This window comes from Drosophila miranda, chromosome 4, assembly GCF_003369915.1.
Source record: "Drosophila miranda strain MSH22 chromosome 4, D.miranda_PacBio2.1, whole genome shotgun sequence".
Lineage (NCBI taxonomy): Eukaryota > Metazoa > Arthropoda > Insecta > Diptera > Drosophilidae > Drosophila > Drosophila miranda.
In genome coordinates this window covers 27,429,823-27,456,039 of record NC_046677.1, presented here as the reverse complement: position 1 = coordinate 27,456,039, position 26,217 = coordinate 27,429,823, and the positions used below count along the sequence as shown (strand labels likewise).

The following is a 26,217-nucleotide window of genomic DNA, read 5'->3' as shown; positions in this document are numbered from 1 at the left end:
CGGAATAGGAAAACAAATTTCTCTATGAAAGTTCTGATAATCAACATATCTTAAAAATATACTGCTCTGCAAAAGATTTAAAGATTTTATTATAGAAAGAATTTATAGCAGAACTCGTGGAGATCATAATCTCCAAAAGAGATCTGGTAATTATGCTGAATGCTTAATAAATTTAAAGACTTAAAGAGTTCCCATCGATAAACTAAAGGTTTTTGCAAGATCTTAAGACTTAATAGTAATGATTTAAATAATAGAATCTATGAGAATTCATGATCTTTATTAATCTCTGTATGATATTTAATCCATAAGCATACACATGTACAGATTATACGGGTTCTTGGTTTGAACATCTTTCAAAGTGAAATGAACGCTCAGAAGAACTCTATGTTCTCTGTTCTCTGCAAAGATGACCCTTAGATACATACGTACATATAGGAAATTATGTGTAGATAGATAGCAAATGACAGATTACCAAGGAATAAATTAATGAATTTTTATAATGTCATAACTTTAGCTGAAAGCTAAGCTACATCTTCCCGAAAGCAATGCAAAGTCATCTCAGCAAAATATCTATGATATAGTAAAATATTTTCCTCCTCTTAACAGTAATTGTTCCCTCCAAATATTTATGTATATATATTTTATATTCTATATTCTATATTGTTCTACACAATCCGCAAACAAAAAGAGAATAATATCTAAGTTTTGCCGGCTAGAATCTTTGATCTCACATGGGAAGCAGTGGGAAGCCAAAGTTCTACAGAACAAACTTCATTCTAGTGGAAATCAGTTCGTGTGGCAAAAGTACTATACATATTTCCCAGGGTGAGTCTCTGGAATACCTTTCCCCCACCAGCAACCTCGAAGCAAGCTCGACGCGACGCACAGCTCAATCTGCAGCTGTCAGGTGTGGCCGGCTAATTGAGAGAGGCGCGTTACGAGATCATCTTGACACTTTTCGAGGCAGCAGAAGTAGAGGCAGCAGCAGCAGCAGCAGGAGAGGCAGAGGCAGTAGCCACCTGCCGGACGCCATGGATCCGCTGATGATTAACTAGTCACTCCAATTGAGAGGCACGTTGAAGATGGGGAGAGAAGGGACAGGGACATGGCAGCAGTGAGGTATGTCTGTGATAAAAAAAAACACCGACAAGTGCCCGCTGGCAAGTGCTGACGCATTTTGGCCCAAAGGCACAGGCCCAGGCCCGGGACCGGGGACGGGGACGGGGACAGAGACCGCTGATAAGCCCAAGAGTCAAAAGTAAATTCAATGCCAAAAAGCGAAAACTCTCTCGAAACGGAAACGGGCCTAACGCAGAAAAACAGAAACGAGCAAATACAAGATACAGATAAAGATAGAGCCCACAGATACAGATACACACAGCCAAAGATACAGATAGAGCGATACAGCCATACATGTGTACGTATGTACGTATGGGTTTTGGCACAAATGTAAATTCAGATCCAAGAGTATTACTTATTCAAATTTCGATTCGATTAGCATCTTGAACCGTGGGAGCAATCCGCTCCGTAATCCCCCAGATAGAACTAGAACCCCTCCGAGGGAACTGGCTCTGAATATCCCCCACCTTCTAGACTGATAAATATTTGACTTTTGCATGCCATCGCCATGAGTTCAACGTCGTCGTACATCAAGTCTCACTGTGGCTGTGGCTCTGGCTATGGCTATAGCTATGGCTATGGCTGTTGTTGTGGCATTTGTGGCTGTTGTTGCCGCTCATTTAATTTTCAAACATTTATCAACAAATATTTGGCGCTTATCATTTGTTCGACTCAAACACAGTGGAGAGAGGGGGGACGGAGCTATGGTTGCTCCACTCCTAACCAGAAGCTGCATCATCAAAAACAACATCAACATCAGCATCAGCAGATTTACTGACCCGAACACCTGACAACCTCCCATCTATATGAAGTCTCTCCATCTGGCTGGACTTTTGCACAATATTTTCTATGGATTTCGCGTTGTGGATTTTGCTGCTGATGCTGCTAATTATTGTGGGTGAGGGGTTCATGGTGGTAATGGTTCGTGGATTAGGCGGATTGGGGTGTGTTTCATTGAGCAATTATTTTTTTTTATGAATTGGTTAACCTTCAACTTATCTACAAAGACCGGAAAATAGCCAAAAGACACAGAATACCATCTACTTTTTGGCAATTCATCGACTGCTCAAGATCATAGCTCAGTAGTTCATGGAATCCTATAAGAACAATTTATATAAAACAGAAGAAAACCAAAGAATCATTTGCTTCATAGTTTTCATAGAAAAAATCCAGAAGCTGAAAGCCGGAAAAGCCGAAGTCGATTAATGAAGAAACAAATAAATAACAAATATTAATACTAAATACTATCCAAAGAGGTTTTTTTTGATGGTGGCTTTAATTATATATAATTTCTATGAATTTCTGTGAAGAAATTCCACAAGCTCTAGTCGGAATACTCTTTTGGGGTAACATTTTTCAGAGGTGTCTTTCCTCTTTCCCCAGGGGGCAAGCGCAGAGCCAAAGCAATTTGTGTTTTGGTTAGCCATCGGTTTCCATGGCACCGGAAGACCCTTTCCTTTCCATTTCGCATAGCATATATGTAGGTATGTACTCGGAGGAATCCACAAATTAAATCTTACCAAAGAAGGAGCCCAGGAGAGGCACAAATTATGGGCATAGAAAAATTAGATGGCATTCAAGAAGAACTAAAACAAATGCCAGCAGCATCATCAGAAGCAGAAGCAGCAGCAGCGGACCTCTAACCGAAACAGAAGGTAAGGGTAACCGCAGGAAGCGGCAACAGCATTCTTGCTGGAACTCGAGGGAGAGTGGGGAGGGGGGGGGGGGGGGGATATGAGGCGGTGCCCCGAGGGCAGAGGAATGACACGCATCCGGTTTTGAAATTCCACAGAGCCAGGCCAAGACGCACAGCAGAGAACCCAAAAAAAAGAAAAATCTATATAAAAAGATCGAGGAATTCAGACACTTGAAGTCGCCACCAGACAGAGCCGAACAGAACAGGAAGAGCAGCCATCTCCATCTTTAGAACCAGAGGGAGGCCCCCCGATGGCGACACTGGAGCTGGACTACTTCAGGGCCGTGTCCCTCTACCGCCGTCGCTCCTACGAGCAGTGTGCGGAGCTGTGCAACGCCCTGTTGCAGGCCGGTCACGACAACAATGTCCAAATGTTTGCCACCAAAGAGGGGGAGCAGGAGGAGCACCAGCAGCAGCAGCAGCAGGCGGAGCTCGAAGGCAACAGCAACAGCAACAGCCGCAGATTCGGTAGCAATTTGCAACGTATTGGCCCCAGGCATGCGCAGCAGCAGCCACATACGCAGCAGAAGGCCGCCGCCGTCGCATCCATCATGATGCCCACTTGGCTGATGGAGGGCGTTTGGCAATTAAAGATGCGTGCCCTGACGCAGCGCGTCTACCTGGACGACCTCGAGGTGGATGATGCCGGCGAGGAAGAGGGTGAGTAGGCGACTAATCCCACTCCCATCCCATACGATCCTAACTTAACTTTCATGCCGCAGCCCACGAGGAGATGGAGTTCGAGAGAATTGCCACGGCCGCCCGACCCGGCAGCAGCATCAAGACCGCATTCCAGCCGCGACCAAGCACCAGCCAGCGCCAGACGCAGCGCAGCAGTCGAGGAGCCGGCTTGGCTCACTCCAGCGATGGGCGTCTGAACAGCTCCAGGCCGGGATCGGCGGCTGTGGCGCGTCCTGGTACGAGTCTCAGCCGTCCAGGATCCTCGCTGGGGGCCAGGCCCGCGTCTCGCTGTGGTACAGCCTCGAGGGTGAGGGCTACATCTGCGGCGGCCTTTAATGTGGGCGACGCCACCTCGAAGCTTTACCAGGCCTCCCGTCTCAATCCCACTATCTATGCGGAGCGGGAGACTCTAGTGAAGGCTCTGTTCCAGTTCCTTTTCTACCACGAGGCGGACGTGCAGAAGGCGCACTCCCTCTGCCAGGCGGTGCTCGAGGTGCAGCGCCAGCGACCCAGTGCCTCCGGATCGGAGGCCACCCGTATAGACTGGTGGTGGCAGCAGCAGATGGGCCGCTGTCTCCTGGCCCTCCACTATCCCCGTCGGGCGGAGCCCTGCCTGCAGCAATCCCTGGCCGCCTTTCCTCATCCGGACACGTATCTGCTACTGTCGCGACTCTATCAGCGGCTCAAGCAGCCAGAACGGGCTTTGGTCCTGATTGGGGAAGTGGTGGATCTGCGCCCCTTCGATGTCACCTACCGTCTGGAGCAGGCGCGCATCCACCAGGCCATGCAGCGGCAGGAGGACTCGCTGCAACTGTATCGACTGGTGTCCCGACTGCAGCCCATCAATGTTGAGGCCCTGGCCAGCATTGCCGTGGGCTACTTCTACGACAACAACCCGGAGATGGCGCTCATGTACTATCGCCGCATCCTCTCGCTGGGCGCCCACTCCGCGGAGCTCTACTGCAACATAGCCCTGTGCTGTCTCTACGGCGGACAGATCGACCTGGTCCTGCCCTGCTTTCAGCGCTCCCTGGCCATGGCCACCCAACCAGAGCAGAAAGCCGATGTCTGGTACAACCTGAGCTTTGTGGCGGTGGTGAGTCCGGTCCTTTGGAAGAATTATCCAATCATCAATCAAATTTATCTTTAAACCTGATTTAGACCTCGGGGGACTTCAATCTGGCCCGTCGCTGCCTCCAGCTCTGTCTCACCTCGGATGCCCGCAATGGAGCGGCCCTCAACAATCTGGCCGTCCTGGCAGCCCAGGGCGGAGACGTTTTGGCTGCCAAATCCTATCTGAATGCCGCCAAAGATATGATGCCCGATGCTGAGGAGGTGACAAGCAATCTGCAATTTATGGATCTGCATTACAAACTGTAGTTGGATCAATTGTTAGCATCATGTTATACTTTTATTGTACGCGGTAGACGTGCCTCGGCATTAAGATTTGAGTATATGCAATGGAGTTTCAGAATTAAATCGCATAAGTATTTATTCCAAGAGCAATTACAAAACTAATGGCAGTGCTTTTATAAAATATCCACATTTTATTCAACAGTCGTCTTCTATGGCCACTGAAGCCACTCGTAGATGGGATCAAGACCCACTTTGGTCACCGCACTGGCCTCCACAATGGTCACCTGTTGGCGGATCTGCTTCTGCAGCTTGGACATCTGCAGCATGAGAAGAGCTTCATTGCGCATCTGCCGATAAGAATAGTCCATCTTTGCCAGCACTAGCAGGATCTTGACTTTCTGCAGTCGGGGCTCCGTGAGGATGGAGTAGAAGAGCACGCCAGCGGCCGAAATCTGGCAGAGATTGGAAGTGTCGACCACATAGATGAGCTTCTTCACATCCTCAAAGTACTGCCGCCACAGTGGAGCCATGCTGCCGCCGATCTCCAGGATCTGGATGGACTTGGGCAGATGCTTCTTCCCGCCGTGGTGGTGTGCCTGGGTGGTTCCATCCGCTGGCGGGGGCTTGGGCTTGTCGCTGTTCGGCGACTTGGTGGGAAAGTGGATGCGGTAGATTCCCGTTCCTATGGTGGGCATGGAGTAGCTCGTCTCGTCTATGGAGTCCGGCTCCTGGAGAGCCTTCAGCAAGTGGGTCTTACCCGAACGCTTGGGACCCAGACAAATGCAGGACATTTTTCCTTTCGTTCTTTTATTGATCAAACATAGTTTGCCTTGGTAACCGGACCAAAATTCAAACGCGATAACAAACGATAACAGTCGATTCTTCTTGCGTCCTCTGTCGTACACATTTTAAACTAACACAGCTGTCTGTTAAAAGCTATACGAACTGTAGCCCGCAGTTAATAATTGTTTAAACCTTGTTTCAGTCAGAATACAATAAATGGGAGTACTTAAAAGAAGTTAATCTTGTAGAAAATTGATTCACTAATCCGATAAAAATATGTGGGCATGGCTAAATGTTCTATATAGCTAGTAATATTCCACGGAATATCAAAATTGAGGAACATGTCAAATATAACTTGAATTCGTCGGTATATTTTTTAAATGAGACGGTATATTTTGGTATATTTCTGATTGATCCGCGGTCACACTTTGTACATCTCAGAACACTGGTCTTACTGTCTGCTGTCTCATCGTAAACAAAATTTATATTTTTCGTTCAAAAATCATGGATGAAATTTGCTCGAAACCGAAACCACCACAAGATGCCCAAAAGGAAGCCACAGAAATAGGCTTTGAGAAGCAGTTTTCAGTGCCTGTGAATGGCATACCTACGGAAATCGTCTACCATCGCTTTGGACGCAAGCGGCTGCTGGTCATCACGCAGCTGGGCAAGATTGCCGGGATCTACAATGTGAGCTTCGATATTAGCAACAATCCCGCAATGCTCAAGCCCGTGAAAAATCCGGACTTCCACATCTCGGTGCCGATAACCATCAAAAGCTGTCTTGGAGTAGACACGGCCGACACCGATTGTGCCATACAATTTTTGGTCAATAACACCAGGCTTTGGGAATCGCAAATGGACTTCGTTATTTGCCTGGGCCTGAAGGTGATCGATACCCCCCTTCTGCACGCCCTCGCCAAAGTGCTGGACGAGGTTGTCCTTTAGCTTACAAATATACATTACTACAGCTTAATAAACGTCATAGACCAGAATCACTTTTCGCAAACGTTTATATTTCGTCGATTTTGTACATTAAAACGTGTACGAAAGTCGGAAACAAAACATCACTTCATAGGATAAAAAGCACAAACACGGCGGATGTTATGTCGGTATGGATGTGGTTCATAAGCAGATGGATGCTTAATCGAACAGACCGAATCCCATGTCGTCGTCGGACACATCGGACTCTTCCTCCTTCTTCTTCTCCTCCTTCTTGGACTCGGCGGCTGGGGCATCAGCGGCAGCTGGGGCAGCAGCACCACCGGCTGGGGCAGCACCAACTCCGGAACCGATGCTGGTGATCAGGTCCTTGACGTTGATGCCCTCCAGAGCCTTGGCGAAGAGACCGGGCCAGTAGGGCTCAACCTCAACGTTGGCGGCCTTCAGGATGGTGGAGATTTTCTCACCCTACGGGCATAGATATACAACAATATTATTAGTATGGCGTGTGGAACAGCACAATGCATCACAGGATGAACAAAACTATCAAAAATCCACTGGGATGGCGACAATTGAAAAAGATTTGTTTTCCATTGACAGTGAACTGATTGAACTTACGGTGACGGCAACATCGTCATCAACCAGGATGAGGGAAGCGTAAACGCAGGCGAGCTCAGCTTTTGTCGACATTGCGAATTTGATGATTAATTAATGATTGTGCAAGTTGCCAAAAACTAATTTGTTTTTAATAAATGGCCTTAGCTCGATTGAGAACAAGCACGCTGGGCAAAATCCTAGACCGGAAAGAGACGAAGAAGGGATGTAAAGAAGATATATTTATAAATAAATATATCGATATAAATATTTTTTGACAATATATTCGTAGGTGATATTTTTTGGACTAGCGAAAATATTAATATGGATATTTTTGGAAGAATATTGATACATCTTTACCTCTTTATATAACCCTACCATTTACCAGCTGACACTATTTTTCTGTTGTTTCACGTCGTTATTGTTTACTCGCTACCTTTTATTGTACTTATCGATGCACAGTTTTGGTTGCAAAACAAATATCGGTATTATTGTGTGATATGAATTTATCGTTGTCCAAAATTAAACAACATTATTTACAACACTAGACCGAAAAAAAAAACAAAAAGGCGCGTAGAATGGAAGATATAAAAATCAAGGAGGAAAATAAAACTATAGCCGAAGGCGATCCATGCGATGATGAGGACAAGAAGGACATAGGCAAAATCACTTCGTTAAAGTCTCTGGGTCCCTTCATCGCATCGCGGGAGAACAGCCAGAATACGGTGTACCTCAGCGATGTGCCGGCCGTGTGCAAGGATAAGCCCTGCATGCTGGGCGTCGACGAGGCGGGCAGAGGACCCGTGCTGGGTCCCATGGTCTACGGCATCTCCTACTGCCCGCTGGAGAGCAAGCAGGCGCTGATTGATCTCGGATGTGCGGACTCCAAACAACTGACGGAGGAGAAGCGGGACGTGATCTTCAATGAGCTGAACACGCTGGAGTATGCTAACAGCTGCGTGGGCTGGGCCGTAGAGATCATCTCGCCCAACGTCATCAGCACGAGCATGTACCGGCGAGCCAAGTGCTCACTAAACGAGGTGTCCATGGAATCGGCCATGGGTCTGATCCAGCAGGCCATCGATGCGGGCGTGAACATAGCCGAGGTCTATGTGGATACGGTCGGACCGCCGGAGAAGTACCAGGAAAAGCTGTTGCGACGCTTCCCCAACTTCAAGATCACTGTGGCCAAGAAGGCTGATTCCACCTATCCCATTGTCTCGGCGGCCAGTATCTGTGCCAAAGTTACCCGCGATCACGCCCTCAAGGTGTGGCGGTTCCCAGAGGGTCTGGTCATCAAGGACAATGCCTTTGGCAGCGGCTATCCCGGGGATCCGGTCACGAAACGGTTTCTCACCGAACACATTGATCTGGTGTTTGGCTTCCCCCGGCTGGTGCGCTTTAGCTGGTCGACGGCGGAGAATGCTCTGGCGAACAAGGCCTACGACATGGAGTTCGATGAGCCCGACTCGGAGAAGCCCAAGTACGCGGGCACCAAGCTCACAAAGTTCTTTAAAGGCACCAATAAAGACGGAGAGGTCATACGCGAGGAATGCCGCTTCTTCAAGCAACGTCACTTGTCAAATGTTTTTGAATTTTAGTCTAAGATAAATGTTAAATATAGCTTTAGCTTTAATGAATCTTTTGTTTTTCGCCAATCTTCTTTATAAATCTTAGGCTTACGTTCGTGCTTACAGGCTACGGGGGGTTTGGGATGCAGTTACACTGTTCTGAATGTATGCGTGAATCGGTCAGATCTCTCCATCACCTGTCTTGTCTGTTCAGCCATCCATCCGATCGGATGAGTAACTACATGTTGGGTGTGGGGCGGGGGAAATACTCGTACTCGTATGATTAGGTCTTAAGTGTAAAAGGGCAGCATGAAGTTAGGAGGAGAGACTGTAGAAGTGGTAGAATTGGGGAGGGGAGGGATCGTTAAGGACCGTCGTCTCTCATCATCGCACATCCGTTCATCGATCGATCGATACAATAACAAAATGCATAAGTTATACTAAACGATTTCTGTATAAAAGTGATAATCTTAGAAACATAGAGCTTACAATTAAGATTAAAAAGAAACGAGCAGAGAGCGCTCTCCCCGCGCGAACGCCGCAACAAAAGGTGTCACACCCAGAAGCGTCGACGGGGGAGCGCAGCTTGTCGTTTATGTGACTCGGGACTAAGCGTACGAAAGAGATGGGACAAAAGCATAGGGGAGGGGGCGCGGGCGGGTGGATCTATCTCAATCTCTTGGTCATCTCTGAAGGTACGAATGAAATGGATATTGCTTCATGGGAACAAGAGAGTCCATCCAAGAATCGAGATTCCGAGAAACAGTGGCGGGTAACAGATCGAGTTGAAGGTGTGTGTGTGTGTACAGTTTAAATCGAAGCGTTCTTTAATAGACAAAACTCAGGATCTCCTGGACGCGGGCTGGCGCTGATGGTGTGTCCACAACGCCATTGGGAGCCGAGGATCAGAACTTCCGCAGGTCGAGAACGAACACACTGCCGTCGGAGGCACTGGCGCCCACCTTGGTGCCCTTGGAGTTCCAGCAGACCTCGAAGATGCCGCCGGTTCCCTTGTAGCTGTGGACCAGCTGCCCGGTTTGCGTGCTCCATATGTGCACGCACTTGTCGAAGCTGCCCGAGGCAAGGTGTTTGCCGTCGGGACTGAAGGCCACCGAGTAGACGGGCTCCGTGTGCTTGGTGAGCGTGTGGATGCAGCTACCCCGCTCCACGTCCCACAGCCGCACAGTGGAGTCGAAGGAGGCCGAGGCGAGAATAAGATTCGTATTCGGATTGTTCGTCCCCGGCCCCGTGGGAGACCACTTTATCGTGTAGATCTCCTTGGAATGCGCCTGCAGGTCGTGACAGCAACGATCCCGATTCATGCTCCAGATCTTCAGTGTCATGTCGTCTGAACAGGAGGCCAGTAGCTGGCCCTGCGGACACCACTTGATTGCGTTCACCTCGTTGGTGTGGCCCCGGAAAGTCTTTATCGGCTCGTTCACGCCAAGCCGACACACGTGTATCCGTTGATCCGTACTGCACGACGCAAAAGCCTGATTCGTCTGCCAGTCGACGTCCAGGGCAGGGGCACTATGGAAGGCGAATTGTTGCGTGCACTGGCCCGTGGAAGCGTCCCAAATGATTGTTGTTTTGTCCACTCCGGCGGAGAGAATGTAGTTGCCGCATTTGTTCCACTTGAGAGCGAAAATCGGTCCCTTGTGCTGACCCAGAGTCGAGGCCAAGCGGCCATCTGTTTTCCAGATGCGCGCATAGCCATCGTAGCTTCCCGTGGCCAGCAGCGACCCATCGCACTGGAAGGAAAATGTATTTTAATTCTGGGATATCGACTACTGAGACGTCTACTTACATTCCAGTCCAGGGATGTGACATCTTTGTTGCTGGGCACCTCTGCTCCGCCCTTCTGGATGCAGTGCCTCAGCACCAGCTGATTGGAATTGGTGTTTGCATCGGACATGTCCCAGATGCGTGCAGTACTGTCGCCAGAGCCACTGGCCAGAAGGTCCCGACTGGGATTCCAGGCACAGATGAACACCTCGCTCTCGTGGCCACGCAGCACGCGGGCCTTGGACTCGGGTATCTCGATGCTCTGGTCAATCTCCATGGCCTCGACGGGGGCAGGGGTGCCTCCCGTGGAGGAGGAGATGGTCCCGCTGGGAGCTGAGCTCTGAGCTGTGGCTGTGCCCGCCGCAACATTGTTGGGCTGGGTTCCCACTCGTATTGTGACGGCCGCAGTGGATGTTTTGGCCCCCGCGGCGGCGGTTCCTCCGGCGGCTGCAGCTGTATCGGGATTGGAAGTCGAGACAGCGGCTCCGACCGGAGCGGCGCCGCTTGACGGTTGCTCGGCACTGCTGGAGGTGTTGCTGTTGCCGTTGGTGGATGTGGATGAGGCGGCGTCGTCTGTACTCGTTGCATTTGCATTGCCCGTATTGTTGACCGCCGTCGAACTGCCGGGCTCACTGGAGTTGGCCTTTTTGTTGGCTCCGCTGGCGGCTGTTGCGGAGGAATCGCCTGCAGCTGGGGCTGTGGCGTTGGTGGAGCCGGCAGTGGCTGCCTGGGTACCATTGCCGTTGCTTGCCCCGCTGGCAGCGTTAATGGCAGTGGCTGTAGCACTCCCACTGGAGTCCACCTCGTTGGTGGACTCTGTTGGCGTGGTGGTGCCTGTGGTGCTGCTGGATGACTTTGTGGCCCCCGCATTGACCGTACCCGGCTCCACCTTAATCTCGGCCTTCACACTGCTGTTGGCATTTGTGGCTGTCGGCGCAGTGGAGTCCACGCCTGGTTTGCAAGGCTCCGTTTTCACCACCGGCTTGGGCGGCTTCACTTCCGGCATCACAGCATCGATCAGGGATAGGCCCTCAATGGGGCGCGCCACCTCGCCGTCTTCGCCGACGCTCCACTCCACCTCTGTGTAGAGGAGACCCTTCTGTAAGATGGTTAGCAGGGCGGCCGGCGGCACCAGGGCTCCGTTGATATTGCTCTGCGAGATGTGCGACTCAATGCCAAACACGTAGGAGGAGTGCAGAAAGCCTACAACACAAAGAATCAGCAATGACTAAACGATGGCAATGGTGTGCGAGGGGTAATCCATCCCAGACTCACCCGACTCCTGCAGATATCGGTAAACAAGGAAGTTTACCTCGTCGCTGGAAAAACTCATGGCTACCAGGGGCGCACTCTTCCAGTTTCTTTTTTATGCACTTCAGGTCCTAGGAGCACTCTGTGGACAACGTCCAATTATTGTGGCGGCGGCGGCAATGACGAGGGAGATAACACGGCACTGCGTAACACATGCGTCTGCATTTAGCACGCGTTCTTTGCTCCTCTCCAGAAATCGGATGGGGGCTGCTTGATGTTGTGACGTCGCTATGTGGCTTCTAGTTTCGGTGGATCCGGCCTGTTTTCTAAAATTCCCGATTCACTTTGAAACGCAAGAGCATTTTACATATTTTTTTCTCAAATAAAAACTACGCATCGCAGCCCTGAAACGCGCAAAAAAATGGCGGAGTTCAGGCATACGGTCACGCGCGTGAGGTGACTCGGTGCGGCTTTTTCTTCACTTCACACATGACGTCAGAAGTGTAGCGCTGCGATACAGCAAATACGCAAGTGTTTTTCTCAGGTGCGTGCATGTAAGAAGATGTCAAGATTTATTCACAGCACAATTAAGTATCCTTAATTTAATTGCCAACGAAATTTCTAGAAACGCTTAAACAAAATAATTAACATTTGAATGTGTGACGTCACGACGACTTGCACCTTGCATTTTTTTTTTGCAGCCCTGGCATATTCCGATGGTTTAGGCGTTTCGCCACACTATTTTGGACACTTGCGCCTGCTAGGTGGCTCTAGTCCTAGGCAGAGAGAGAAGAAAAATCAATAGAAATTTTCGTTTTAGTGAATTGCTGTGCATTTGGCAATAGTTTACAACAAAAAAGCAGCAAATATCAAAGTAAATCGCCAACCAGGTGGAGTTACATAAAACGAGTACTCGCCACAAACATTCCGCAGCCAACACCCTGAAAAAACGAAGCCCTGAGAGAGCCCAAGCCGCAAACGGAGCAACTAATACAAAATTCCAGCACAACCAACGCCAGCCGAGCCAAACCACCAACCATTTTTCACTGCGGGTCGCCTCTCATCGGGATCGTGTGTACTATTTAAGCATAAAAAGTAAGCAGCCGCAAGTCGAACCCAAAGCCCCATGGAAAAACACATACGCCCATTAATGTTTGTTTCGGTTTGTGCCAATAAAATGACTTCGTCATCTCGCGAAGAAAAAAATATAAAGTGACGTGACGTGAAAGCGAACGAGTGCACAAAGGCAGCAACAAAGACCCCAAAACGGATCAGAAGCTAGAAGCCAGAAGCCGGTGGATCCGGTGGTCGCGGTCGTGTTAGCGGTTGCGGTCCCCCAAATAAATGCAAACGCAAACGTTCGGGAGTGCAGGCGATAAAAGTGCGGTCCCGAGGTCATCGTCGTCGTCGTTGTTGGTGAAGCTCTGAATCTGAATCTTTATCAGTTGTGTTGCTGCTGTTGTGGCAGTGCCAAAGTTGCAAGAGTGCTTGCCAAAAGTGCGCGGGGGCGGCATCGACAGCGGCATCGTTCTCTCTCCCTCTCCCCACTCGCGGAAAGCCCCCAAATGTCAGGGTTCATTTGCAAGCGATTCTTTTATTTCTCTATTTCCCCCCACTGATCAGCCCCTAATATGTGACTCTCCAACAGGTCTGAAAGAGAATTTCTACAGAACGGCGGAGCTACACTAAGCGAAATAAGCGGCTATTTTGCTTGCAATCAAATAAAATACCCCACTCCGTCGCCGTCGCTTTTGCTGTTGTTGTCGTCGAGTTCGAGCCGATAAGAGCGTCTCGAGACTCGGCCGCCTCCCAGGCAGATATTTCTTGCGCCCCCCAGTTTGCATAAAACCAGCGAAAATTAACAAGCTAACTACAATGGCGCCGGTGCGGGGGGATGGCATGAGAGGCCTGGCAGTGTTTATATCGGATATAAGAAACTGTAAGTAACACAAAAATAAAATAACTCTCCAGTAAATTGCTTGCATTTAAATTTAATTTATCAGTGAGCAGAGCAGAACCAGCTTTTCTTATCCAAATTCATTCATAGGGGCGGAATCAGCGCCATTTCTTGATCAATTACTGAGAGGAGCATCACACTCGACACACGTACATACATATGTGTTTGTGTGTATGCATAGCATATTTTATTGTGTATGAGAGAGTACCCGACGACAATTGTTGTTGTTTGCTCCGCGTAACGTATCGTATTCGTAACTCTGTCCGCATTATAGTCATGCTGCCGTTACTGGTTTCCTCTCTCCACAGCATAGGGTCTCCAAGAGTCTCCACTTTTGGTGACTGGTACTAATTGGCGCCTATGTGACCACAAAGAGACACACAGAGAGAGGAAAAGAGACCTTTTTAGAGTGAGAGTCATACACATCACTCTCCATTAATCGATCATATGTCTACTGACGGGGAAAAGAAAGCTGGCCTTCCGCTACTGCGTCTGAAATTCTCCTTTTATGACCTTGACCCATTTACCTTTTCTGCCGTTTACAGGTAAAAGCAAAGAAGCGGAGGTCAAACGCATAAACAAGGAGTTGGCCAATATACGGAGCAAATTTAAAGGAGACAAAACCCTGGATGGCTACCAGAAGAAGAAATATGTTTGCAAGCTGCTATTCATCTTTCTCCTTGGCCATGACATTGACTTTGGCCACATGGAGGCGGTCAATCTGCTGTCCTCCAACAAATACTCAGAAAAGCAGATCGTAAGTGGACACCCAGAGGATCTCTTGAAGACATTCAATAATTCTTTTCTCCTTTTCAGGGATACCTATTCATTTCGGTGCTGGTCAACACAAACAGCGACTTGATCCGCCTCATCATCCAGTCGATCAAGAATGATTTGCAGTCGAGGAATCCGGTGCATGTGAACCTGGCGCTGCAGTGCATCGCCAATATTGGGAGCCGGGACATGGCCGAGTCGTTTTCGAACGAGATACCCAAACTGCTTGTTTCTGGGGACACCATGGACGTGGTGAAGCAGTCGGCTGCTCTGTGCCTGCTGCGGCTATTCCGATCATCGCCTGACATCATACCCGGCGGCGAGTGGACCTCGCGCATCATCCACTTGCTCAATGACCAGCACATGGGCGTGGTGACTGCTGCCACATCGCTGATTGACGCCCTGGTCAAGTGTAATCCGGACGAGTACAAGGGCTGCGTGAATTTGGCCGTGTCGCGGCTCTCGAGGATCGTGACTGCCAGCTACACAGATTTGCAGGATTACACGTACTACTTTGTGCCGGCCCCCTGGCTGTCCGTGAAGCTACTCCGGCTGTTGCAGAACTACAATCCCGTGACCGAGGAGGCGGGAGTTAGGGCTCGCCTTAATGAGACCCTCGAGACGATCCTCAACAAGGCTCAGGAGCCGCCCAAGAGCAAGAAGGTGCAGCATTCAAACGCCAAGAACGCCGTCCTCTTCGAGGCCATCAATCTGATCATTCACAGCGACAGCGAGCCCAATCTTCTCGTGCGCGCCTGCAACCAGTTGGGCCAGTTTCTCAGCAATCGGGAGACGAACTTGCGCTACCTGGCCCTCGAGTCCATGTGCCATTTGGCCACCTCGGAGTTCTCCCACGAGGAGGTCAAGAAGCATCAGGAGGTGGTCATACTCTCCATGAAGATGGAGAAGGACGTTTCCGTGCGCCAGATGGCCGTCGATCTGCTGTACGCGATGTGCGATCGCGGCAATGCCGAGGAGATTGTCCAGGAGATGCTCAACTACCTGGAAACGGCCGACTACTCCATACGCGAGGAGATGGTGCTCAAGGTGGCCATACTCGCCGAGAAATACGCCACAGATTACACCTGGTAAGACCCGGATCTAAACTCTGTTGTAGAATCCCTTCTTACTTGATTTATTCTACCCTACAGGTACGTGGATGTGATCCTCAATCTCATTCGCATCGCTGGCGACTATGTGTCGGAGGAGGTCTGGTACCGCGTCATCCAGATCGTCATCAATCGCGAGGAGGTGCAGGGCTATGCAGCCAAGACCGTGTTCGAGGCTCTGCAGGCCCCTGCCTGTCACGAGAATATGGTCAAGGTGGGCGGCTACATCCTCGGAGAGTTTGGCAATCTGATCGCAGGGGACTCCCGCTCGGCGCCTCTCGTGCAGTTTAAGCTGCTGCACTCCAAGTACCATCTGTGCTCGCCCATGACGCGGGCCTTGCTCCTTTCTACCTACATCAAGTTCATCAATCTGTTCCCAGAGATCCGCACCAACATCCAGGACGTGTTCAGGCAACACAGCAATCTCCGTTCGGCCGACGCGGAGCTGCAGCAGCGGGCCAGCGAGTATTTGCAGCTGAGCATTGTGGCCTCCACGGATGTGCTGGCCACCGTTCTAGAAGAGATGCCCTCGTTCCCAGAGCGCGAGAGCTCCATTCTGGCCGTGCTCAAGAAGAAGAAGCCGGGTCGAGTGCCAGAAAACGAGATCCGGGAGTCGAAGAGCCCCGCTCCGACCTCGGGACCGGGTTCGGTCCTCCAGAACAACGTGCACGTGAACAACTCTCACAGCAAACTGAACAACAGCAATGCCAACACAGATCTGCTCGGCCTGAGCACGCCGCCGGCCAACAATGTGGGAAGCAACAGCAACAGCACCCTCATCGATGTCCTGGGCGACATCTACGGCAGCAATAACAACTCCAGTGCCGTATACAACACCAAGAAGTTCTTGTTCAAGAATAACGGTGTGCTCTTCGAGAACGAGATGCTACAGATTGGCGTGAAGAGCGAATTCAGGCAGAACCTGGGGCGGCTAGGCCTCTTCTATGGTAACAAGACACAGGTCCCCCTCTCGGTAAGAGTCCATCTTGAAAGAGTAGTCCTCTGCAGGCTTAAATTTCATTTTCGTTTCTTGTAGAACTTCAATCCCGTGCTGCAATGGTCCGCTGAGGAGACGCTCAAGCTGAACGTACAGATGAAAGCAGTGGAGCCGACCCTGGAGGCCGGCGCACAAATCCAACAGCTGCTCACGGCTGAGTGTATCGAGGACTACGCCGATGCGCCAACCATTGAGATCAGTTTCCGCTACAACGGCACCCAGCAGAAGTTCAGCATCAAGCTGCCGCTGAGCGTGAACAAGTTCTTCGAGCCAACCGAAATGAATGCCGAGTCCTTCTTTGCCCGATGGAAGAACCTAAGCGGGTAAATAGTGCCGCTGCTCGATGAATGAATGAATAAATTAATAAAACACTTTCCTCTTTTTAGGGAACAACAACGATCACAGAAAGTGTTCAAGGCTGCCCAGCCGCTGGATCTGCCTGGGGCACGGAACAAACTGATGGGCTTTGGAATGCAGCTGCTCGATTCTGTGGATCCCAATCCGGATAATATGGTCTGTGCGGGAATCATACACACGCAATCGCAGCAGGTGGGCTGTCTGATGCGACTAGAGCCGAATAAGCAGGCACAGGTAAAAGCCGCTCCTCGTTGACTTTCGTCTGAAACTAATCTTGTGCCCTTTCTGTATTTATAGATGTTCCGATTGACTGTGCGGGCCAGCAAGGAGACGGTGACACGGGAAATTTGCGATCTGTTGGCGGATCAGTTTTAAGCCACAATCATGGGACAGGAAAGATGTCCGGAGGAGGGAGAAGAGCTACGCTACGGCAAAACCACTTTACAATGCACAATCCTAAACACCTAGAGAAATATCAACGCAGCAGAACGATGTCGAGCCCTTAGTTATGTACGCCGCCGCCCCTCCCATGACCGATCTTCCACACAGCCGCACTTCTCTTCTCTTCACACGTACCTATTGTCTATCTTCTTCAGCAGCAAGAGACACCTCTACTCCTCTGCCTCTTGCTGGTGCTACTCCCTTTTTGTACCCCATGCGTATGCCTATGTTTTGAATATTCTTTTTGTAAACCCATGCCTAATTCCTAAACCCACAATCCCGAATCACAGAGTCCGCATCAGAATTCTTTGTAAATGTTAAGCTCAAAAGTTCATAGTAGGAAAGAAAGAAAGTAAAGAGAGAGACATAATTAGATTATGTTTAAACTGTATGACAAACATTATATATTGTTGCATCATTTCGAGGCAGTAGCAATTGGATATTATATACCATACTATACATTCATACAAAAACCACATACATATACCTAGTATATACGTCGTTGTAATAAAAACAGAAAAGAAAACAAACAAAAAAAAAACGATGAAAGATAAAGCTTGCAGCGGAATTATAAAGATACATATAAAGAATGCAAATGACAAATATGCAAATCGTTATCTAAATATTTATACATATTGATTATTGCAATTGCATTAACGAAATTCATGTTTAGTGTTTTTTGATTGAGAGATCGGATCGCGAGGATTGAGAATGTTGGAGGAGCAAGAAGATCGGAGGATCGGCGGATCAGTGGATGGAAATCTCATTAAATAATAGACAAATAATTAGAGGACGAAGGCAGATACCTTTTTGATTGAAACATTGTTGAGCAACCCCTAAAAAGATTTAACGAAAATTCGGTCACGAAACGAAAAAGCGAAAGAAACATTAAAACAAAACAAAAACAAAAATATTATACTTATAGAAGAATTTTTCGATTGATCCTTTGTGTATTATTTCGTTTCGTATATGTACCATAGATAACTGATAAAACTACATGTTGTGCCGCCTCGGTACCGTACCCCCCAACCAGGACAGGGGGTGCGTGGCGATTTATATAGCACCAAGTATTAAAACTAATCCCGATGCAGATGCAGATACAGCAAGCAAGCCATAATATCTGTTGCAGAGGCAGTCGAAGCAAAGAAGAACAAAGAATTGTAAACTAAATATACATTATATAGATTACTGAATACTGAAATACCGATAATGGCAATTGTCACCCACACTTATACCCATATTATGTATACCATCTAGACTCTCAGACTCTCTTTCCATCTGATTTGCATGCCCTTCGGATACGTGCGTTTTATATAAAGTGCAATAGTTAAATTGTTACACAAATTCCACAACAATTCCATGGAAAAACCAACACAAACACCACAGATACAGATACAGCTGACACAACAGATAGACCGACTACAAACCAATACTGAAAACCACAAAACTACATATAGCAAATGCAGGAATTTATCTGTAAACGTAAACAAATATGTATTTAAATAAATAAATAAATATAAATTGAAACCATTCAGAGTGAGAGTTCATTGGCTAGGAAGTCTTTAAAGATTTCTGCCAATCACATAGCATACCATCGTCTCTAAAAAAAATGCATACCAGATCATCTAAAAATTATAGCTTCACATGATAAATATCCCCACAAATTTCGACCATTATGGTAGATATAATATCTGAATGAGCAACACCTTTCGGTACATGAATTTTTTGTATCATCTTTAATGGGGGGATAGTGTAAAAACGGATACATATGGTCTAAACTCTGGCTTTAACAATATATTGGGCAATCGCATCATATTTTGTTCAGCTTGAATCTCGCATTGATGTTCACCGAACTCAGCTCGGTGACCAGGAACTTGAAGGAGAAGGGAATTTCGATCATGGAAACTGAGCTGCTGTCCCCGCACAGGCGACACGTTTGCGGCTTGGAGGAGAGACCGCCTCGCTCGTTCCGCTTGACGATCTGCTGCATCGGCGACAGAATAGAGCCGCAACTATGGCACACCAGAGTGTGCGTCTTGTCCGAGTTGTGGAATAGGCGGTCCTGCAGCAGGAAAGCAGCTCCGTGTGATATCAGGGCGTCGCGCTCCATCTCTCCGAAACGGACACCACCTCCTCGCTTGCGTCCCTTGATGGGCTGCTGGGTGCGGGCCTCGACGGTGCCCGTGGAGCGCACCTGCCACTTGTCGAAGACCATGTGGCGCAGGCGCTGATAGTGGACCACGCCGAAGAAGATGTCCGCCGTCATCTCGCGTCCGTCCACGCCCGAGTAGAGGCGCTCCGTGCCGTAGTAATTGTAGCCACCGGCCTCCAGCATCTTGCCAAAGTAGTCGATGGCCGTATTCTTCTCCGAGAAGCGGAAGGGTGTGGCGTCGTAGACGCCGCCATGAACGGCAGCGCTCTTGCCGGCCATCGTCTCGATCATCATGGCGATTGTCATACGGGAGGGAAAGCCGTGGGGATTGAACACGATGTCGGGTATCATGCCCGACTCCGTGAAGGGCAGATCCTCGGCGGGATACTTCTGGGAACAGATACCCTTCTGCCCAGCCCTCGACGCAAACTTGTCGCCAATTGTGGCCGGACGTGGCACCCTCAGTGTTATGCACACGGTCTTCTTGGGTGTAAGGTCGAAACTGCCCAACTGTCGGATGCTATCCACAAAGCATTCCTCCTTCTCGTCCATCTTCTCCACCTTGTAGGTTGCCACCTCACCGTCAAAGTAGCAGTACAGGGGACAGCCAAAGGTGAGCTTGGCACCGGGATGCGGCAGTCCGTCCGTGTCCAAGTACTTGGCCAGCTCCGGCATGTGCGGATGGCGGGCAAAGTAACTGCTCTTCTTGGGGAGCTGCACGAACTTGGATTTGTAGATGCTGCCGTAGGCAAAGCCCCGCTCGTAGGCGGACTTGTTGATGATCATGGCATCCTCCATGTCGTAGCCCGTGTAGGAGATGACCGCCACAATGGCATTGGTGCCCATCGCGAAGTCGTCCAGCTGGATGTTGTCGTAGTGCACGGGCCGGAAGAGCGGCGTCCCGGGGGTCTGCAGGCGGTACAGCTTATTGGCCGCTTGCTTCGGCCAGTTCAAGCAGGGCGTGCCCATCGTCTGCTTTCCCATCTGGCACTGGTACATGTTACGCGGCGACTGGTTGTAGTCCGGCATCGGAATGAGGTTCGCCAGGTTGCTCATGAAGTGCGTCTTCGCCAGCTCTAGGTGGGTCGTGAAGTCGGGATACATCTCCTTCGGATCAATGGCTATCTCCATGTACAGCTGCTCCAGGGTGCCGATATACTCAACCTGTTTCCACTTGATATTCCACACCGGACGCATCATGCGGGCTGGACCCGTCGACAGGTATAAGCCGGGAAACTGGCCATTCTTCTTGAACGGAATGAAGCCGATCTCCATCATTTGAGGCACCGCCCCGGTTATCTTTTCGTAGCGGAGATCCTCGACTATCTTGCAGGCATCGCTCTGGAATATGTGGCCCAGATGCTTGCCATCCAGGAGCACCACGTACATCTTGGAATCAGGATTCCTTTGGCAAGACAGCGGGAGCATGCCCATTTCTATCAGCTTCGGAGGAATGGCCTGAAAAAGGAGGAGCAATAAATTTATGTTCTCTAGAAGTGGAGCAGCATCTACTCACCTGCACCAGCTTAGAATCTGGACGCTTGGATATCTCACAGGTCAGCGTCAAGTGATTGAGTAGGCCGCAGGGCGTTCCATCGGGCGTGTGCACGGGGCAGATGAAGCCCCAGGCGTCGGGCAGCAACTGGCGGGCCTCTGTGGTACGCATCGTGGTGAAGTAGGATCCACGATGGATGGCCCGGAAGTGGGACATGTACCGCATGCGGTTGATGTTTTCAGCCATGATGACCAGGCCGCTGTTTTGCATGAGGCCGAGGCCCGTGTTGCTCGCAATGTTGCCAGTGGCCAAGAAAGATTCAATGGACTTGCCCACTCCGCCAGCTTGCCGCATAGATTGCGTCAGGATGCTGCTGGTGAGGAGGCTGTCTGGTGTGGACAGTTTTTTCTGGAGGACGCGACGCACCATGGCGACCCAGTTCTCGATGCGTTCCCCTAGATACTTCTGGTACAAATGCCCGGGGAGCAGCACTTCCTGCATCATGGCCGAGTCAACGTTTTCCACCTTGTGCTTGCCCTGGGCGCACTGGAAGAGCTTCTGCACCATAAAGACGATTAGCTGGAACTTCTCTTCGTAGGTGTCCAGGTGAACCAAGATGCGTTCTCGCAGAATAAAGTCGGTGACGTCCTCGTCGGGCTGCCACTCGGGCACGACGTTGAAGCGAGACCGGAAGAGGGTGCCAATGAAGGACCTGCACTGGGCGTGGGTGTAGACACCTTCGTTGTGGACATCCCTTAGCATGGTTTGGACAGAGGAGACGTAGTACTGATCCTTCTCGTAGCCTTGCACCAGCCTGTTGTAGATCTCCTCGTCCGTGTAGTTCATCAAGCATTTGAGGATGAGGCAAACTGGGACGTAGGACAAGCGCTTGATGTGGGAGAACATGAAGCGGGCCGTTCCGTTGTTGAGGTAGTGGAGAACGTTGCTGAAGGAGCACTCATCGTCCCGCACCGTCTGCACCATTATGCCCAAATCACTGAAGTTCTGGCCACGATCCTTCCAAGTCGAACGCTTCACGCAGATGGGGTGATTCCGCCTGACGAGAACCAGCATTCGGACAATCTTCTCGTTTCCACGTATCACAAAGATCCCTCCCCACTCGGTGTCGTGTTCGCCGTGCTTCACCATCTCCTGTGGCGTGCCCTTGCCAAGGTTGCAGGCCTTTGATCGCAGCATCACTGGTACCTCGCCCAGATCCATGTTGATGGGCGTCTTTTGCAGCCCATTCACACTCCATGCCAGCCGCACAGAGCACATGCCGGAGTAGGAAGCGTGCAGCTGGCGCGAGTCTGTTGGGTAAATTTCACGTGTTCGTACGTCAATCACATCCTGCGGCACCTGTGGCTTCGCTATCCAAATGTTTTCCACCTTCAGCGAGATACGCTCTCCAGCCGGGCTTTGCATCTGGATGGCCGGCATGTGCTTGGCCACAAAATCCAGGCCCACTGTCAGCATCTCATCGAACGAGTCCACATGTGGCGCTCCAAGGTTTGCCAAGTGCTGCATGGGAGATTCAAAATAGTCAGACGCGCGGGGGGAATATTACAGCAGCCTCCTACCTTGTTTAGCTGTTTGGGTATCGCTTTGAATTCTGGCCGGGAATTCGTCAGTACAGGATCCGTTTTCATCTCCTCTAGCATTTTCCTTGTTTCTTTCAGGAAATTAATCAAAAATAATAAAAACCCAAAACGCAGACCGTTGCACGTGTTGTTTGGGTCGGAGCTAAACTGTGAGCTAGCGAACTACCCTGGCTTGGTTCATTCGGGAACTGTAGTGGTAGTCATATAATACATGGTTATGATTATTTTCTTACTAATTGGTTTTAAAATTTGCATTTATTTTTGAATTTGCAATTCTTAGATACAAATTGGCAAATAAAACATTCATGTGGATTTTAGACACTTGTTAACATTGGTTCAATTCATGTTAGTTCATTGAACGGTGCCGCTCATCTCCGTAGTGGAACTTCTGTTAGTTCCATGAACGCTGTTACTCATCTCTTTGTAGAGGGGCTGCCAACTTCTTTCAGTAAACAGCTGATTGTGTGCCCGCGTAAAGTGACTTGCTTATAAAGTACATTTAAACTAAATTCGAGTGTGGTTCATGAAAAAGTACAATTATCTTGAAGACTGTGATTCCTCTGCACTTGCTAATATCTTTGTGTCAACGTTTACTTGGATATCCGGTGAGTTTTTCTCCGTATTTGTATGTATTGCTTGCATGACTACGGAAATGACTCGTCTGCCGGATGTGTTGTCAACGTGTTGCTTTCTCTAATGAAGTTGCTTCATTGTTGCCCTTGTAATCGACCGGCTTCTTGGCTGCTGTTTGCAAGGATTGTCAGCCGCAAAATATGCGCAAGTTTGTTGCATTATTAATGCATGATTCCTGCTGACTTCTTCGCATAGAAATGCTCGCAAATGAGATAGCGACGACACTGACTGACAGAGAAACATGGTCTGGTTGGAGAAAGTATAGGTCATACCCCTACCCTAAAGGATTTTCCTATCGTCAGATGCCTGCAGCAATGCTCTACATTGTCCTGCAGACTCGGATTAACTTTGACTTTCAGGCGAAAGTTGCTCTAATTAACCGCAGGGGCCACCAGACCCCGACTCACCACCAAACACCAGATGACATCGCCTCATATGGGGGGCGGCTGGCTGTCAGGATAATGAAGCTGAAACTTCCTTTTTGGTTATTAACTCGGCCGGCGCCAAAGAAAAACTACAGCAGCAGCAACTTGAGAAAGACACGAAACAACAAGAAAAACAAGTAGGTGGGGGAGGAGGACGTTCAATCTGAGCCCAGTAGTCGCTTCGGTTTATTATTCCATTATAATGAACACAATGCACATTTTCTTGGAACTTTTTCCTGCCAGCGCTCTGGCAGTGTCCTTGGCTGCTTTGGGTCCTTTCGTTGCTACTTTCGTTGCACATTTGCGTGGTGCAATCTCTGTGATAGTTGGAGCTGTGTTATGTGTGTGCGCGTGGGTGTGGGTGTTGTGCCGTGGCTGGGCCGGGCACAACTTTTGCCATGCGCTTCCAAGTTTTTAGCCGGATTTTTTGCTCCTTTCTGGCGCTTTGTCTGCACAGACGACACCGGACCGCGGACAGGAGAGCTGCAGAGAGAGAGGAGCAGCATGGCAAATTGCATTGTTGATTTTCATTTTCAAGCCTGAGCTCCGCTTCTCATTCAGTGGCAGTGTGGAACCCTGGCACCCTGACACCCTGGCACTGGCGACACTTTGCCAAATGTGTGCTTCCTCCGCCTGCCCATACTCCTACTCTTAGCTAGGGTGTTGTCCTTCCCCCTCCTTTGGTTCCGTTCAGAGTCATTGCTGCGTGTTTCCCACTTTTCAAATGTGAGCGCAAAAACTGCAGGCATAGCCAAAGCAAAAATCAGCTGCAAAATGCATTTTCATTTGCAAGTTTTCGCAAAAGTTAGCTTAGCAGGCAAAGGGAAGAAGCACTTCCACGCACTCTTCAGAATCATCATCAATTGTTTAATCGGGCTCCAGAGATAAATACTCGTGCTGTTTTGGGAAAAAGAGTCAGCTGAAAGTGTTTGGGGAGTACTTACCATTCGTTGGGAATGGGACTCGAATATGTACATGCATATGTATGTATGCATGCTAACTATAAATATGTATTTGTATGTGTAGTTCATTCGGGTTACTCTGTTAATTTTTCAGGCTCATGATTCTATGATTCTTGTCATAGCCAGGACTGTCAGATTGTAAAATATTCCGCCGGAGAAATTTTAATCAATCGTGTGTTGTGAACTAGAAATAAAACCTAAAAGGAAAAAGTTTTTGACTGAAAAACGTATGTATAAACAATTTTATCAAATAGCTGCAATTATTCCCAAAACCCAATGAAATATTTCAACACTGCAACATTTTGCAGTGAGTGAATTAAAGTGATTCAAGTTCTTGCTGAGTTTTCGTCCCAGCAAGTGAGAGTGAAGTGAAAGTAAGTCCGAAACCAAAAGAAATATTTTACTGTAACATATTAAGATATTATCGTACATTCTTTGTTTTGGTCGGTTGCAAAATACAAATTAACCGTAGATGTCTGCCACAACGATTGCACGTTTGTTGAATGAGCGCAAGGCCTGGCGAAAGAACCATCCATACGGGTTTGTTGCTCATCCCGCCAAAAATCCCGATGGCACTCTTAACCTGATGATTTGGGAGTGCGCCATTCCTGGAAAGAAGTCCACCCTCTGGGAGGGTGGCCTCTACAAACTTCGCATGATTTTCCAGGACGACTATCCTATCACTCCGCCGAAATGCAAGTTCGAGCCGCCACTCTTCCATCCAAATGTGTTCCCGTCGGGCACTGTCTGCTTGTCGCTGCTTGACGAGAAGAAGGGTTGGCGCCCGTCCATTACTATTAAGCAACTTCTTGTGGGCATTCAGGAACTTCTGGACAACCCGAACGCCAAGGACCCGGCCCAATTGGAGCCCTACACTGCATATACACAGAACCGCCAACAATACGAAACACGCGTGCGTGCCCAGGCCCGCAAAATGACACCTAGCGATTAATGTAATCTACACACACACAATCCCCACAAGAGCGTATAGAGGCATGAATAAAATGAGTCATGATTCATTAAATTTAAATGTAACTATAATTTGAATTTTAATTCTAATTCGACGTTCTGCTCAGTTTAATTTAAAAGCCAACAGAAAAGCGAGTCCAATCAGATGCATTCGTATAGTCCCTGAATATTGTATTGAACTCCCAATGGGAATAGTTAGGGGCAATGACCTTGTAGCACCTACGAATCCATCTGTGAAGAGCCCTTGGCTATGATCTTCATTGTCATGCTGCTGCCATCCGATGTGGCAACTGTTTTTCTTTGATTTTCCGGTTAGTCATAATCAAAGTGACGCGCCTGTCTAAATTTAAACACCTTCATGTGACATATTTTCCTAATTAAAATGCATCTAAACGGAGCGCATAACATAAGAACAATAATTAGGGAATTCGAGGAAGAGAGAATCCCAGTCTCCGACTCTCTCATAAAGATAGTTTTCCCTAAAAACAAAGCATTCGTTGGAGCATTTTCCGAGAGAGATCGCACCAAGATGCAGAGATCTCTTTGTTGCTTGGTTAAAAATAGAAA

General features: G+C 48.9%; 9 protein-coding genes across 10 annotated transcripts; 5 read left to right on the top strand and 4 right to left on the bottom strand.

Annotated features, from left to right (window-relative positions):
• The first annotated feature begins 2,592 nt into the window (after positions 1-2,592).
• LOC108161817 (tetratricopeptide repeat protein 8) lies at positions 2,593-5,868 on the top strand. The gene is made up of 5 exons (XM_017296177.2): positions 2,593-2,774; positions 2,912-3,475; positions 3,538-4,592; positions 4,658-4,983; positions 5,055-5,868. The coding sequence occupies exons 2-4, from the start codon at positions 3,067-3,069 to the stop codon at positions 4,874-4,876; spliced, it is 1,683 nt and encodes a 560-aa protein (XP_017151666.1). The 5' UTR covers positions 2,593-2,774; positions 2,912-3,066; the 3' UTR covers positions 4,877-4,983; positions 5,055-5,868.
• Positions 5,034-5,655, bottom strand: LOC108161819 (ADP-ribosylation factor-like protein 16). The gene has a single exon (XM_017296179.2). It carries the CDS (start codon positions 5,641-5,643, stop codon positions 5,062-5,064), a length of 582 nt encoding a protein of 193 aa, XP_017151668.1. The 5' UTR covers positions 5,644-5,655; the 3' UTR covers positions 5,034-5,061.
• Positions 5,869-6,063: 195 nt separating the features above from the next.
• Positions 6,064-6,630, top strand: LOC108161822. Its single transcript, XM_017296180.2, has one exon. It carries the CDS (start codon positions 6,140-6,142, stop codon positions 6,581-6,583), a length of 444 nt encoding a protein of 147 aa, XP_017151669.1. The 5' UTR covers positions 6,064-6,139; the 3' UTR covers positions 6,584-6,630.
• LOC108161823 (60S acidic ribosomal protein P1) lies at positions 6,631-7,395 on the bottom strand. Its single transcript, XM_017296181.2, has 2 exons — positions 7,196-7,395; positions 6,631-7,045 (listed from the first exon to the last, which is right to left on the bottom strand). The coding sequence occupies exons 1-2, from the start codon at positions 7,265-7,267 to the stop codon at positions 6,779-6,781; spliced, it is 339 nt and encodes a 112-aa protein (XP_017151670.1). The 5' UTR covers positions 7,268-7,395; the 3' UTR covers positions 6,631-6,778.
• A 278-nt stretch (positions 7,396-7,673) lies between these two features.
• Positions 7,674-8,811, top strand: LOC108161818 (ribonuclease H2 subunit A). The gene has a single exon (XM_017296178.2). It carries the CDS (start codon positions 7,750-7,752, stop codon positions 8,770-8,772), a length of 1,023 nt encoding a protein of 340 aa, XP_017151667.1. The 5' UTR covers positions 7,674-7,749; the 3' UTR covers positions 8,773-8,811.
• LOC108161816 (F-box-like/WD repeat-containing protein ebi) lies at positions 8,786-12,442 on the bottom strand. The gene is made up of 3 exons (XM_017296176.2): positions 11,803-12,442; positions 10,550-11,730; positions 8,786-10,493 (listed from the first exon to the last, which is right to left on the bottom strand). Exons 1-3 carry the CDS (start codon positions 11,858-11,860, stop codon positions 9,648-9,650), a joined length of 2,085 nt encoding a protein of 694 aa, XP_017151665.1. The 5' UTR covers positions 11,861-12,442; the 3' UTR covers positions 8,786-9,647.
• Positions 12,443-12,518: 76 nt separating this feature from the next.
• On the top strand, positions 12,519-18,397 carry LOC108161815 (AP-2 complex subunit alpha). 2 transcript variants are annotated; one of them, XM_033393325.1, is made up of 8 exons: positions 12,519-12,652; positions 13,427-13,717; positions 14,281-14,492; positions 14,552-15,597; positions 15,661-16,591; positions 16,655-16,938; positions 17,002-17,206; positions 17,270-18,397. In XM_033393325.1, the coding sequence occupies exons 2-8, from the start codon at positions 13,654-13,656 to the stop codon at positions 17,345-17,347; spliced, it is 2,820 nt and encodes a 939-aa protein (XP_033249216.1). In that variant the 5' UTR covers positions 12,519-12,652; positions 13,427-13,653; the 3' UTR covers positions 17,348-18,397. The 2 variants fall into 2 exon arrangements, with proteins under 2 accessions (XP_033249216.1, XP_017151664.1); XM_017296175.2 differs by having other exon boundaries at positions 12,519-12,873.
• Positions 18,398-19,130: 733 nt separating this feature from the next.
• On the bottom strand, positions 19,131-22,829 carry LOC108161814 (DNA-directed RNA polymerase I subunit RPA2). Its single transcript, XM_017296174.2, has 3 exons — positions 22,641-22,829; positions 21,082-22,581; positions 19,131-21,023 (listed from the first exon to the last, which is right to left on the bottom strand). The coding sequence occupies exons 1-3, from the start codon at positions 22,719-22,721 to the stop codon at positions 19,224-19,226; spliced, it is 3,381 nt and encodes a 1,126-aa protein (XP_017151663.1). The 5' UTR covers positions 22,722-22,829; the 3' UTR covers positions 19,131-19,223.
• Positions 22,830-23,114: 285 nt separating this feature from the next.
• LOC108161820 (SUMO-conjugating enzyme UBC9-like) lies at positions 23,115-25,711 on the top strand. The gene is made up of 4 exons (XM_033393327.1): positions 23,115-23,266; positions 24,776-24,908; positions 24,990-25,055; positions 25,154-25,711. The coding sequence occupies exon 4, from the start codon at positions 25,154-25,156 to the stop codon at positions 25,631-25,633; it is 480 nt and encodes a 159-aa protein (XP_033249218.1). The 5' UTR covers positions 23,115-23,266; positions 24,776-24,908; positions 24,990-25,055; the 3' UTR covers positions 25,634-25,711.
• The last annotated feature ends 506 nt before the right edge of the window (positions 25,712-26,217 follow it).

Coding starts and splice junctions, on each gene's coding strand:
- LOC108161823 (XM_017296181.2), bottom strand. CDS start 7,267: ATGTCGACAAAAGCTGAGCTCGCCTGCGTTTACGCTTCCCTCATCCTG. Junction 7,046..7,195: donor ATGACGATGTTGCCGTCACC/GTAAGTTCAATC, acceptor CTATGCCCGTAG/GGTGAGAAAATCTCCACCAT.
- LOC108161816 (XM_017296176.2), bottom strand. CDS start 11,860: ATGAGTTTTTCCAGCGACGAGGTAAACTTCCTTGTTTACCGATATCTG. Junction 11,731..11,802: donor CCGATATCTGCAGGAGTCGG/GTGAGTCTGGGA, acceptor TTTGTGTTGTAG/GCTTTCTGCACTCCTCCTAC. Junction 10,494..10,549: donor TCACATCCCTGGACTGGAAT/GTAAGTAGACGT, acceptor TTTTCCTTCCAG/TGCGATGGGTCGCTGCTGGC.
- LOC108161819 (XM_017296179.2), bottom strand. CDS start 5,643: ATGTCCTGCATTTGTCTGGGTCCCAAGCGTTCGGGTAAGACCCACTTG.
- LOC108161822 (XM_017296180.2), top strand. CDS start 6,140: ATGGATGAAATTTGCTCGAAACCGAAACCACCACAAGATGCCCAAAAG.
- LOC108161814 (XM_017296174.2), bottom strand. CDS start 22,721: ATGCTAGAGGAGATGAAAACGGATCCTGTACTGACGAATTCCCGGCCA. Junction 22,582..22,640: donor TACCCAAACAGCTAAACAAG/GTAGGAGGCTGC, acceptor TCTCCCATGCAG/CACTTGGCAAACCTTGGAGC. Junction 21,024..21,081: donor CAGATTCTAAGCTGGTGCAG/GTGAGTAGATGC, acceptor CTCCTTTTTCAG/GCCATTCCTCCGAAGCTGAT.
- LOC108161817 (XM_017296177.2), top strand. CDS start 3,067: ATGGCGACACTGGAGCTGGACTACTTCAGGGCCGTGTCCCTCTACCGC. Junction 3,476..3,537: donor TGATGCCGGCGAGGAAGAGG/GTGAGTAGGCGA, acceptor TTCATGCCGCAG/CCCACGAGGAGATGGAGTTC. Junction 4,593..4,657: donor ACCTGAGCTTTGTGGCGGTG/GTGAGTCCGGTC, acceptor AACCTGATTTAG/ACCTCGGGGGACTTCAATCT.
- LOC108161815 (XM_033393325.1), top strand. CDS start 13,654: ATGGCGCCGGTGCGGGGGGATGGCATGAGAGGCCTGGCAGTGTTTATA. Junction 16,592..16,654: donor AGACACAGGTCCCCCTCTCG/GTAAGAGTCCAT, acceptor CGTTTCTTGTAG/AACTTCAATCCCGTGCTGCA. Junction 17,207..17,269: donor AGCCGAATAAGCAGGCACAG/GTAAAAGCCGCT, acceptor CTGTATTTATAG/ATGTTCCGATTGACTGTGCG.
- LOC108161818 (XM_017296178.2), top strand. CDS start 7,750: ATGGAAGATATAAAAATCAAGGAGGAAAATAAAACTATAGCCGAAGGC.
- LOC108161820 (XM_033393327.1), top strand. CDS start 25,154: ATGTCTGCCACAACGATTGCACGTTTGTTGAATGAGCGCAAGGCCTGG.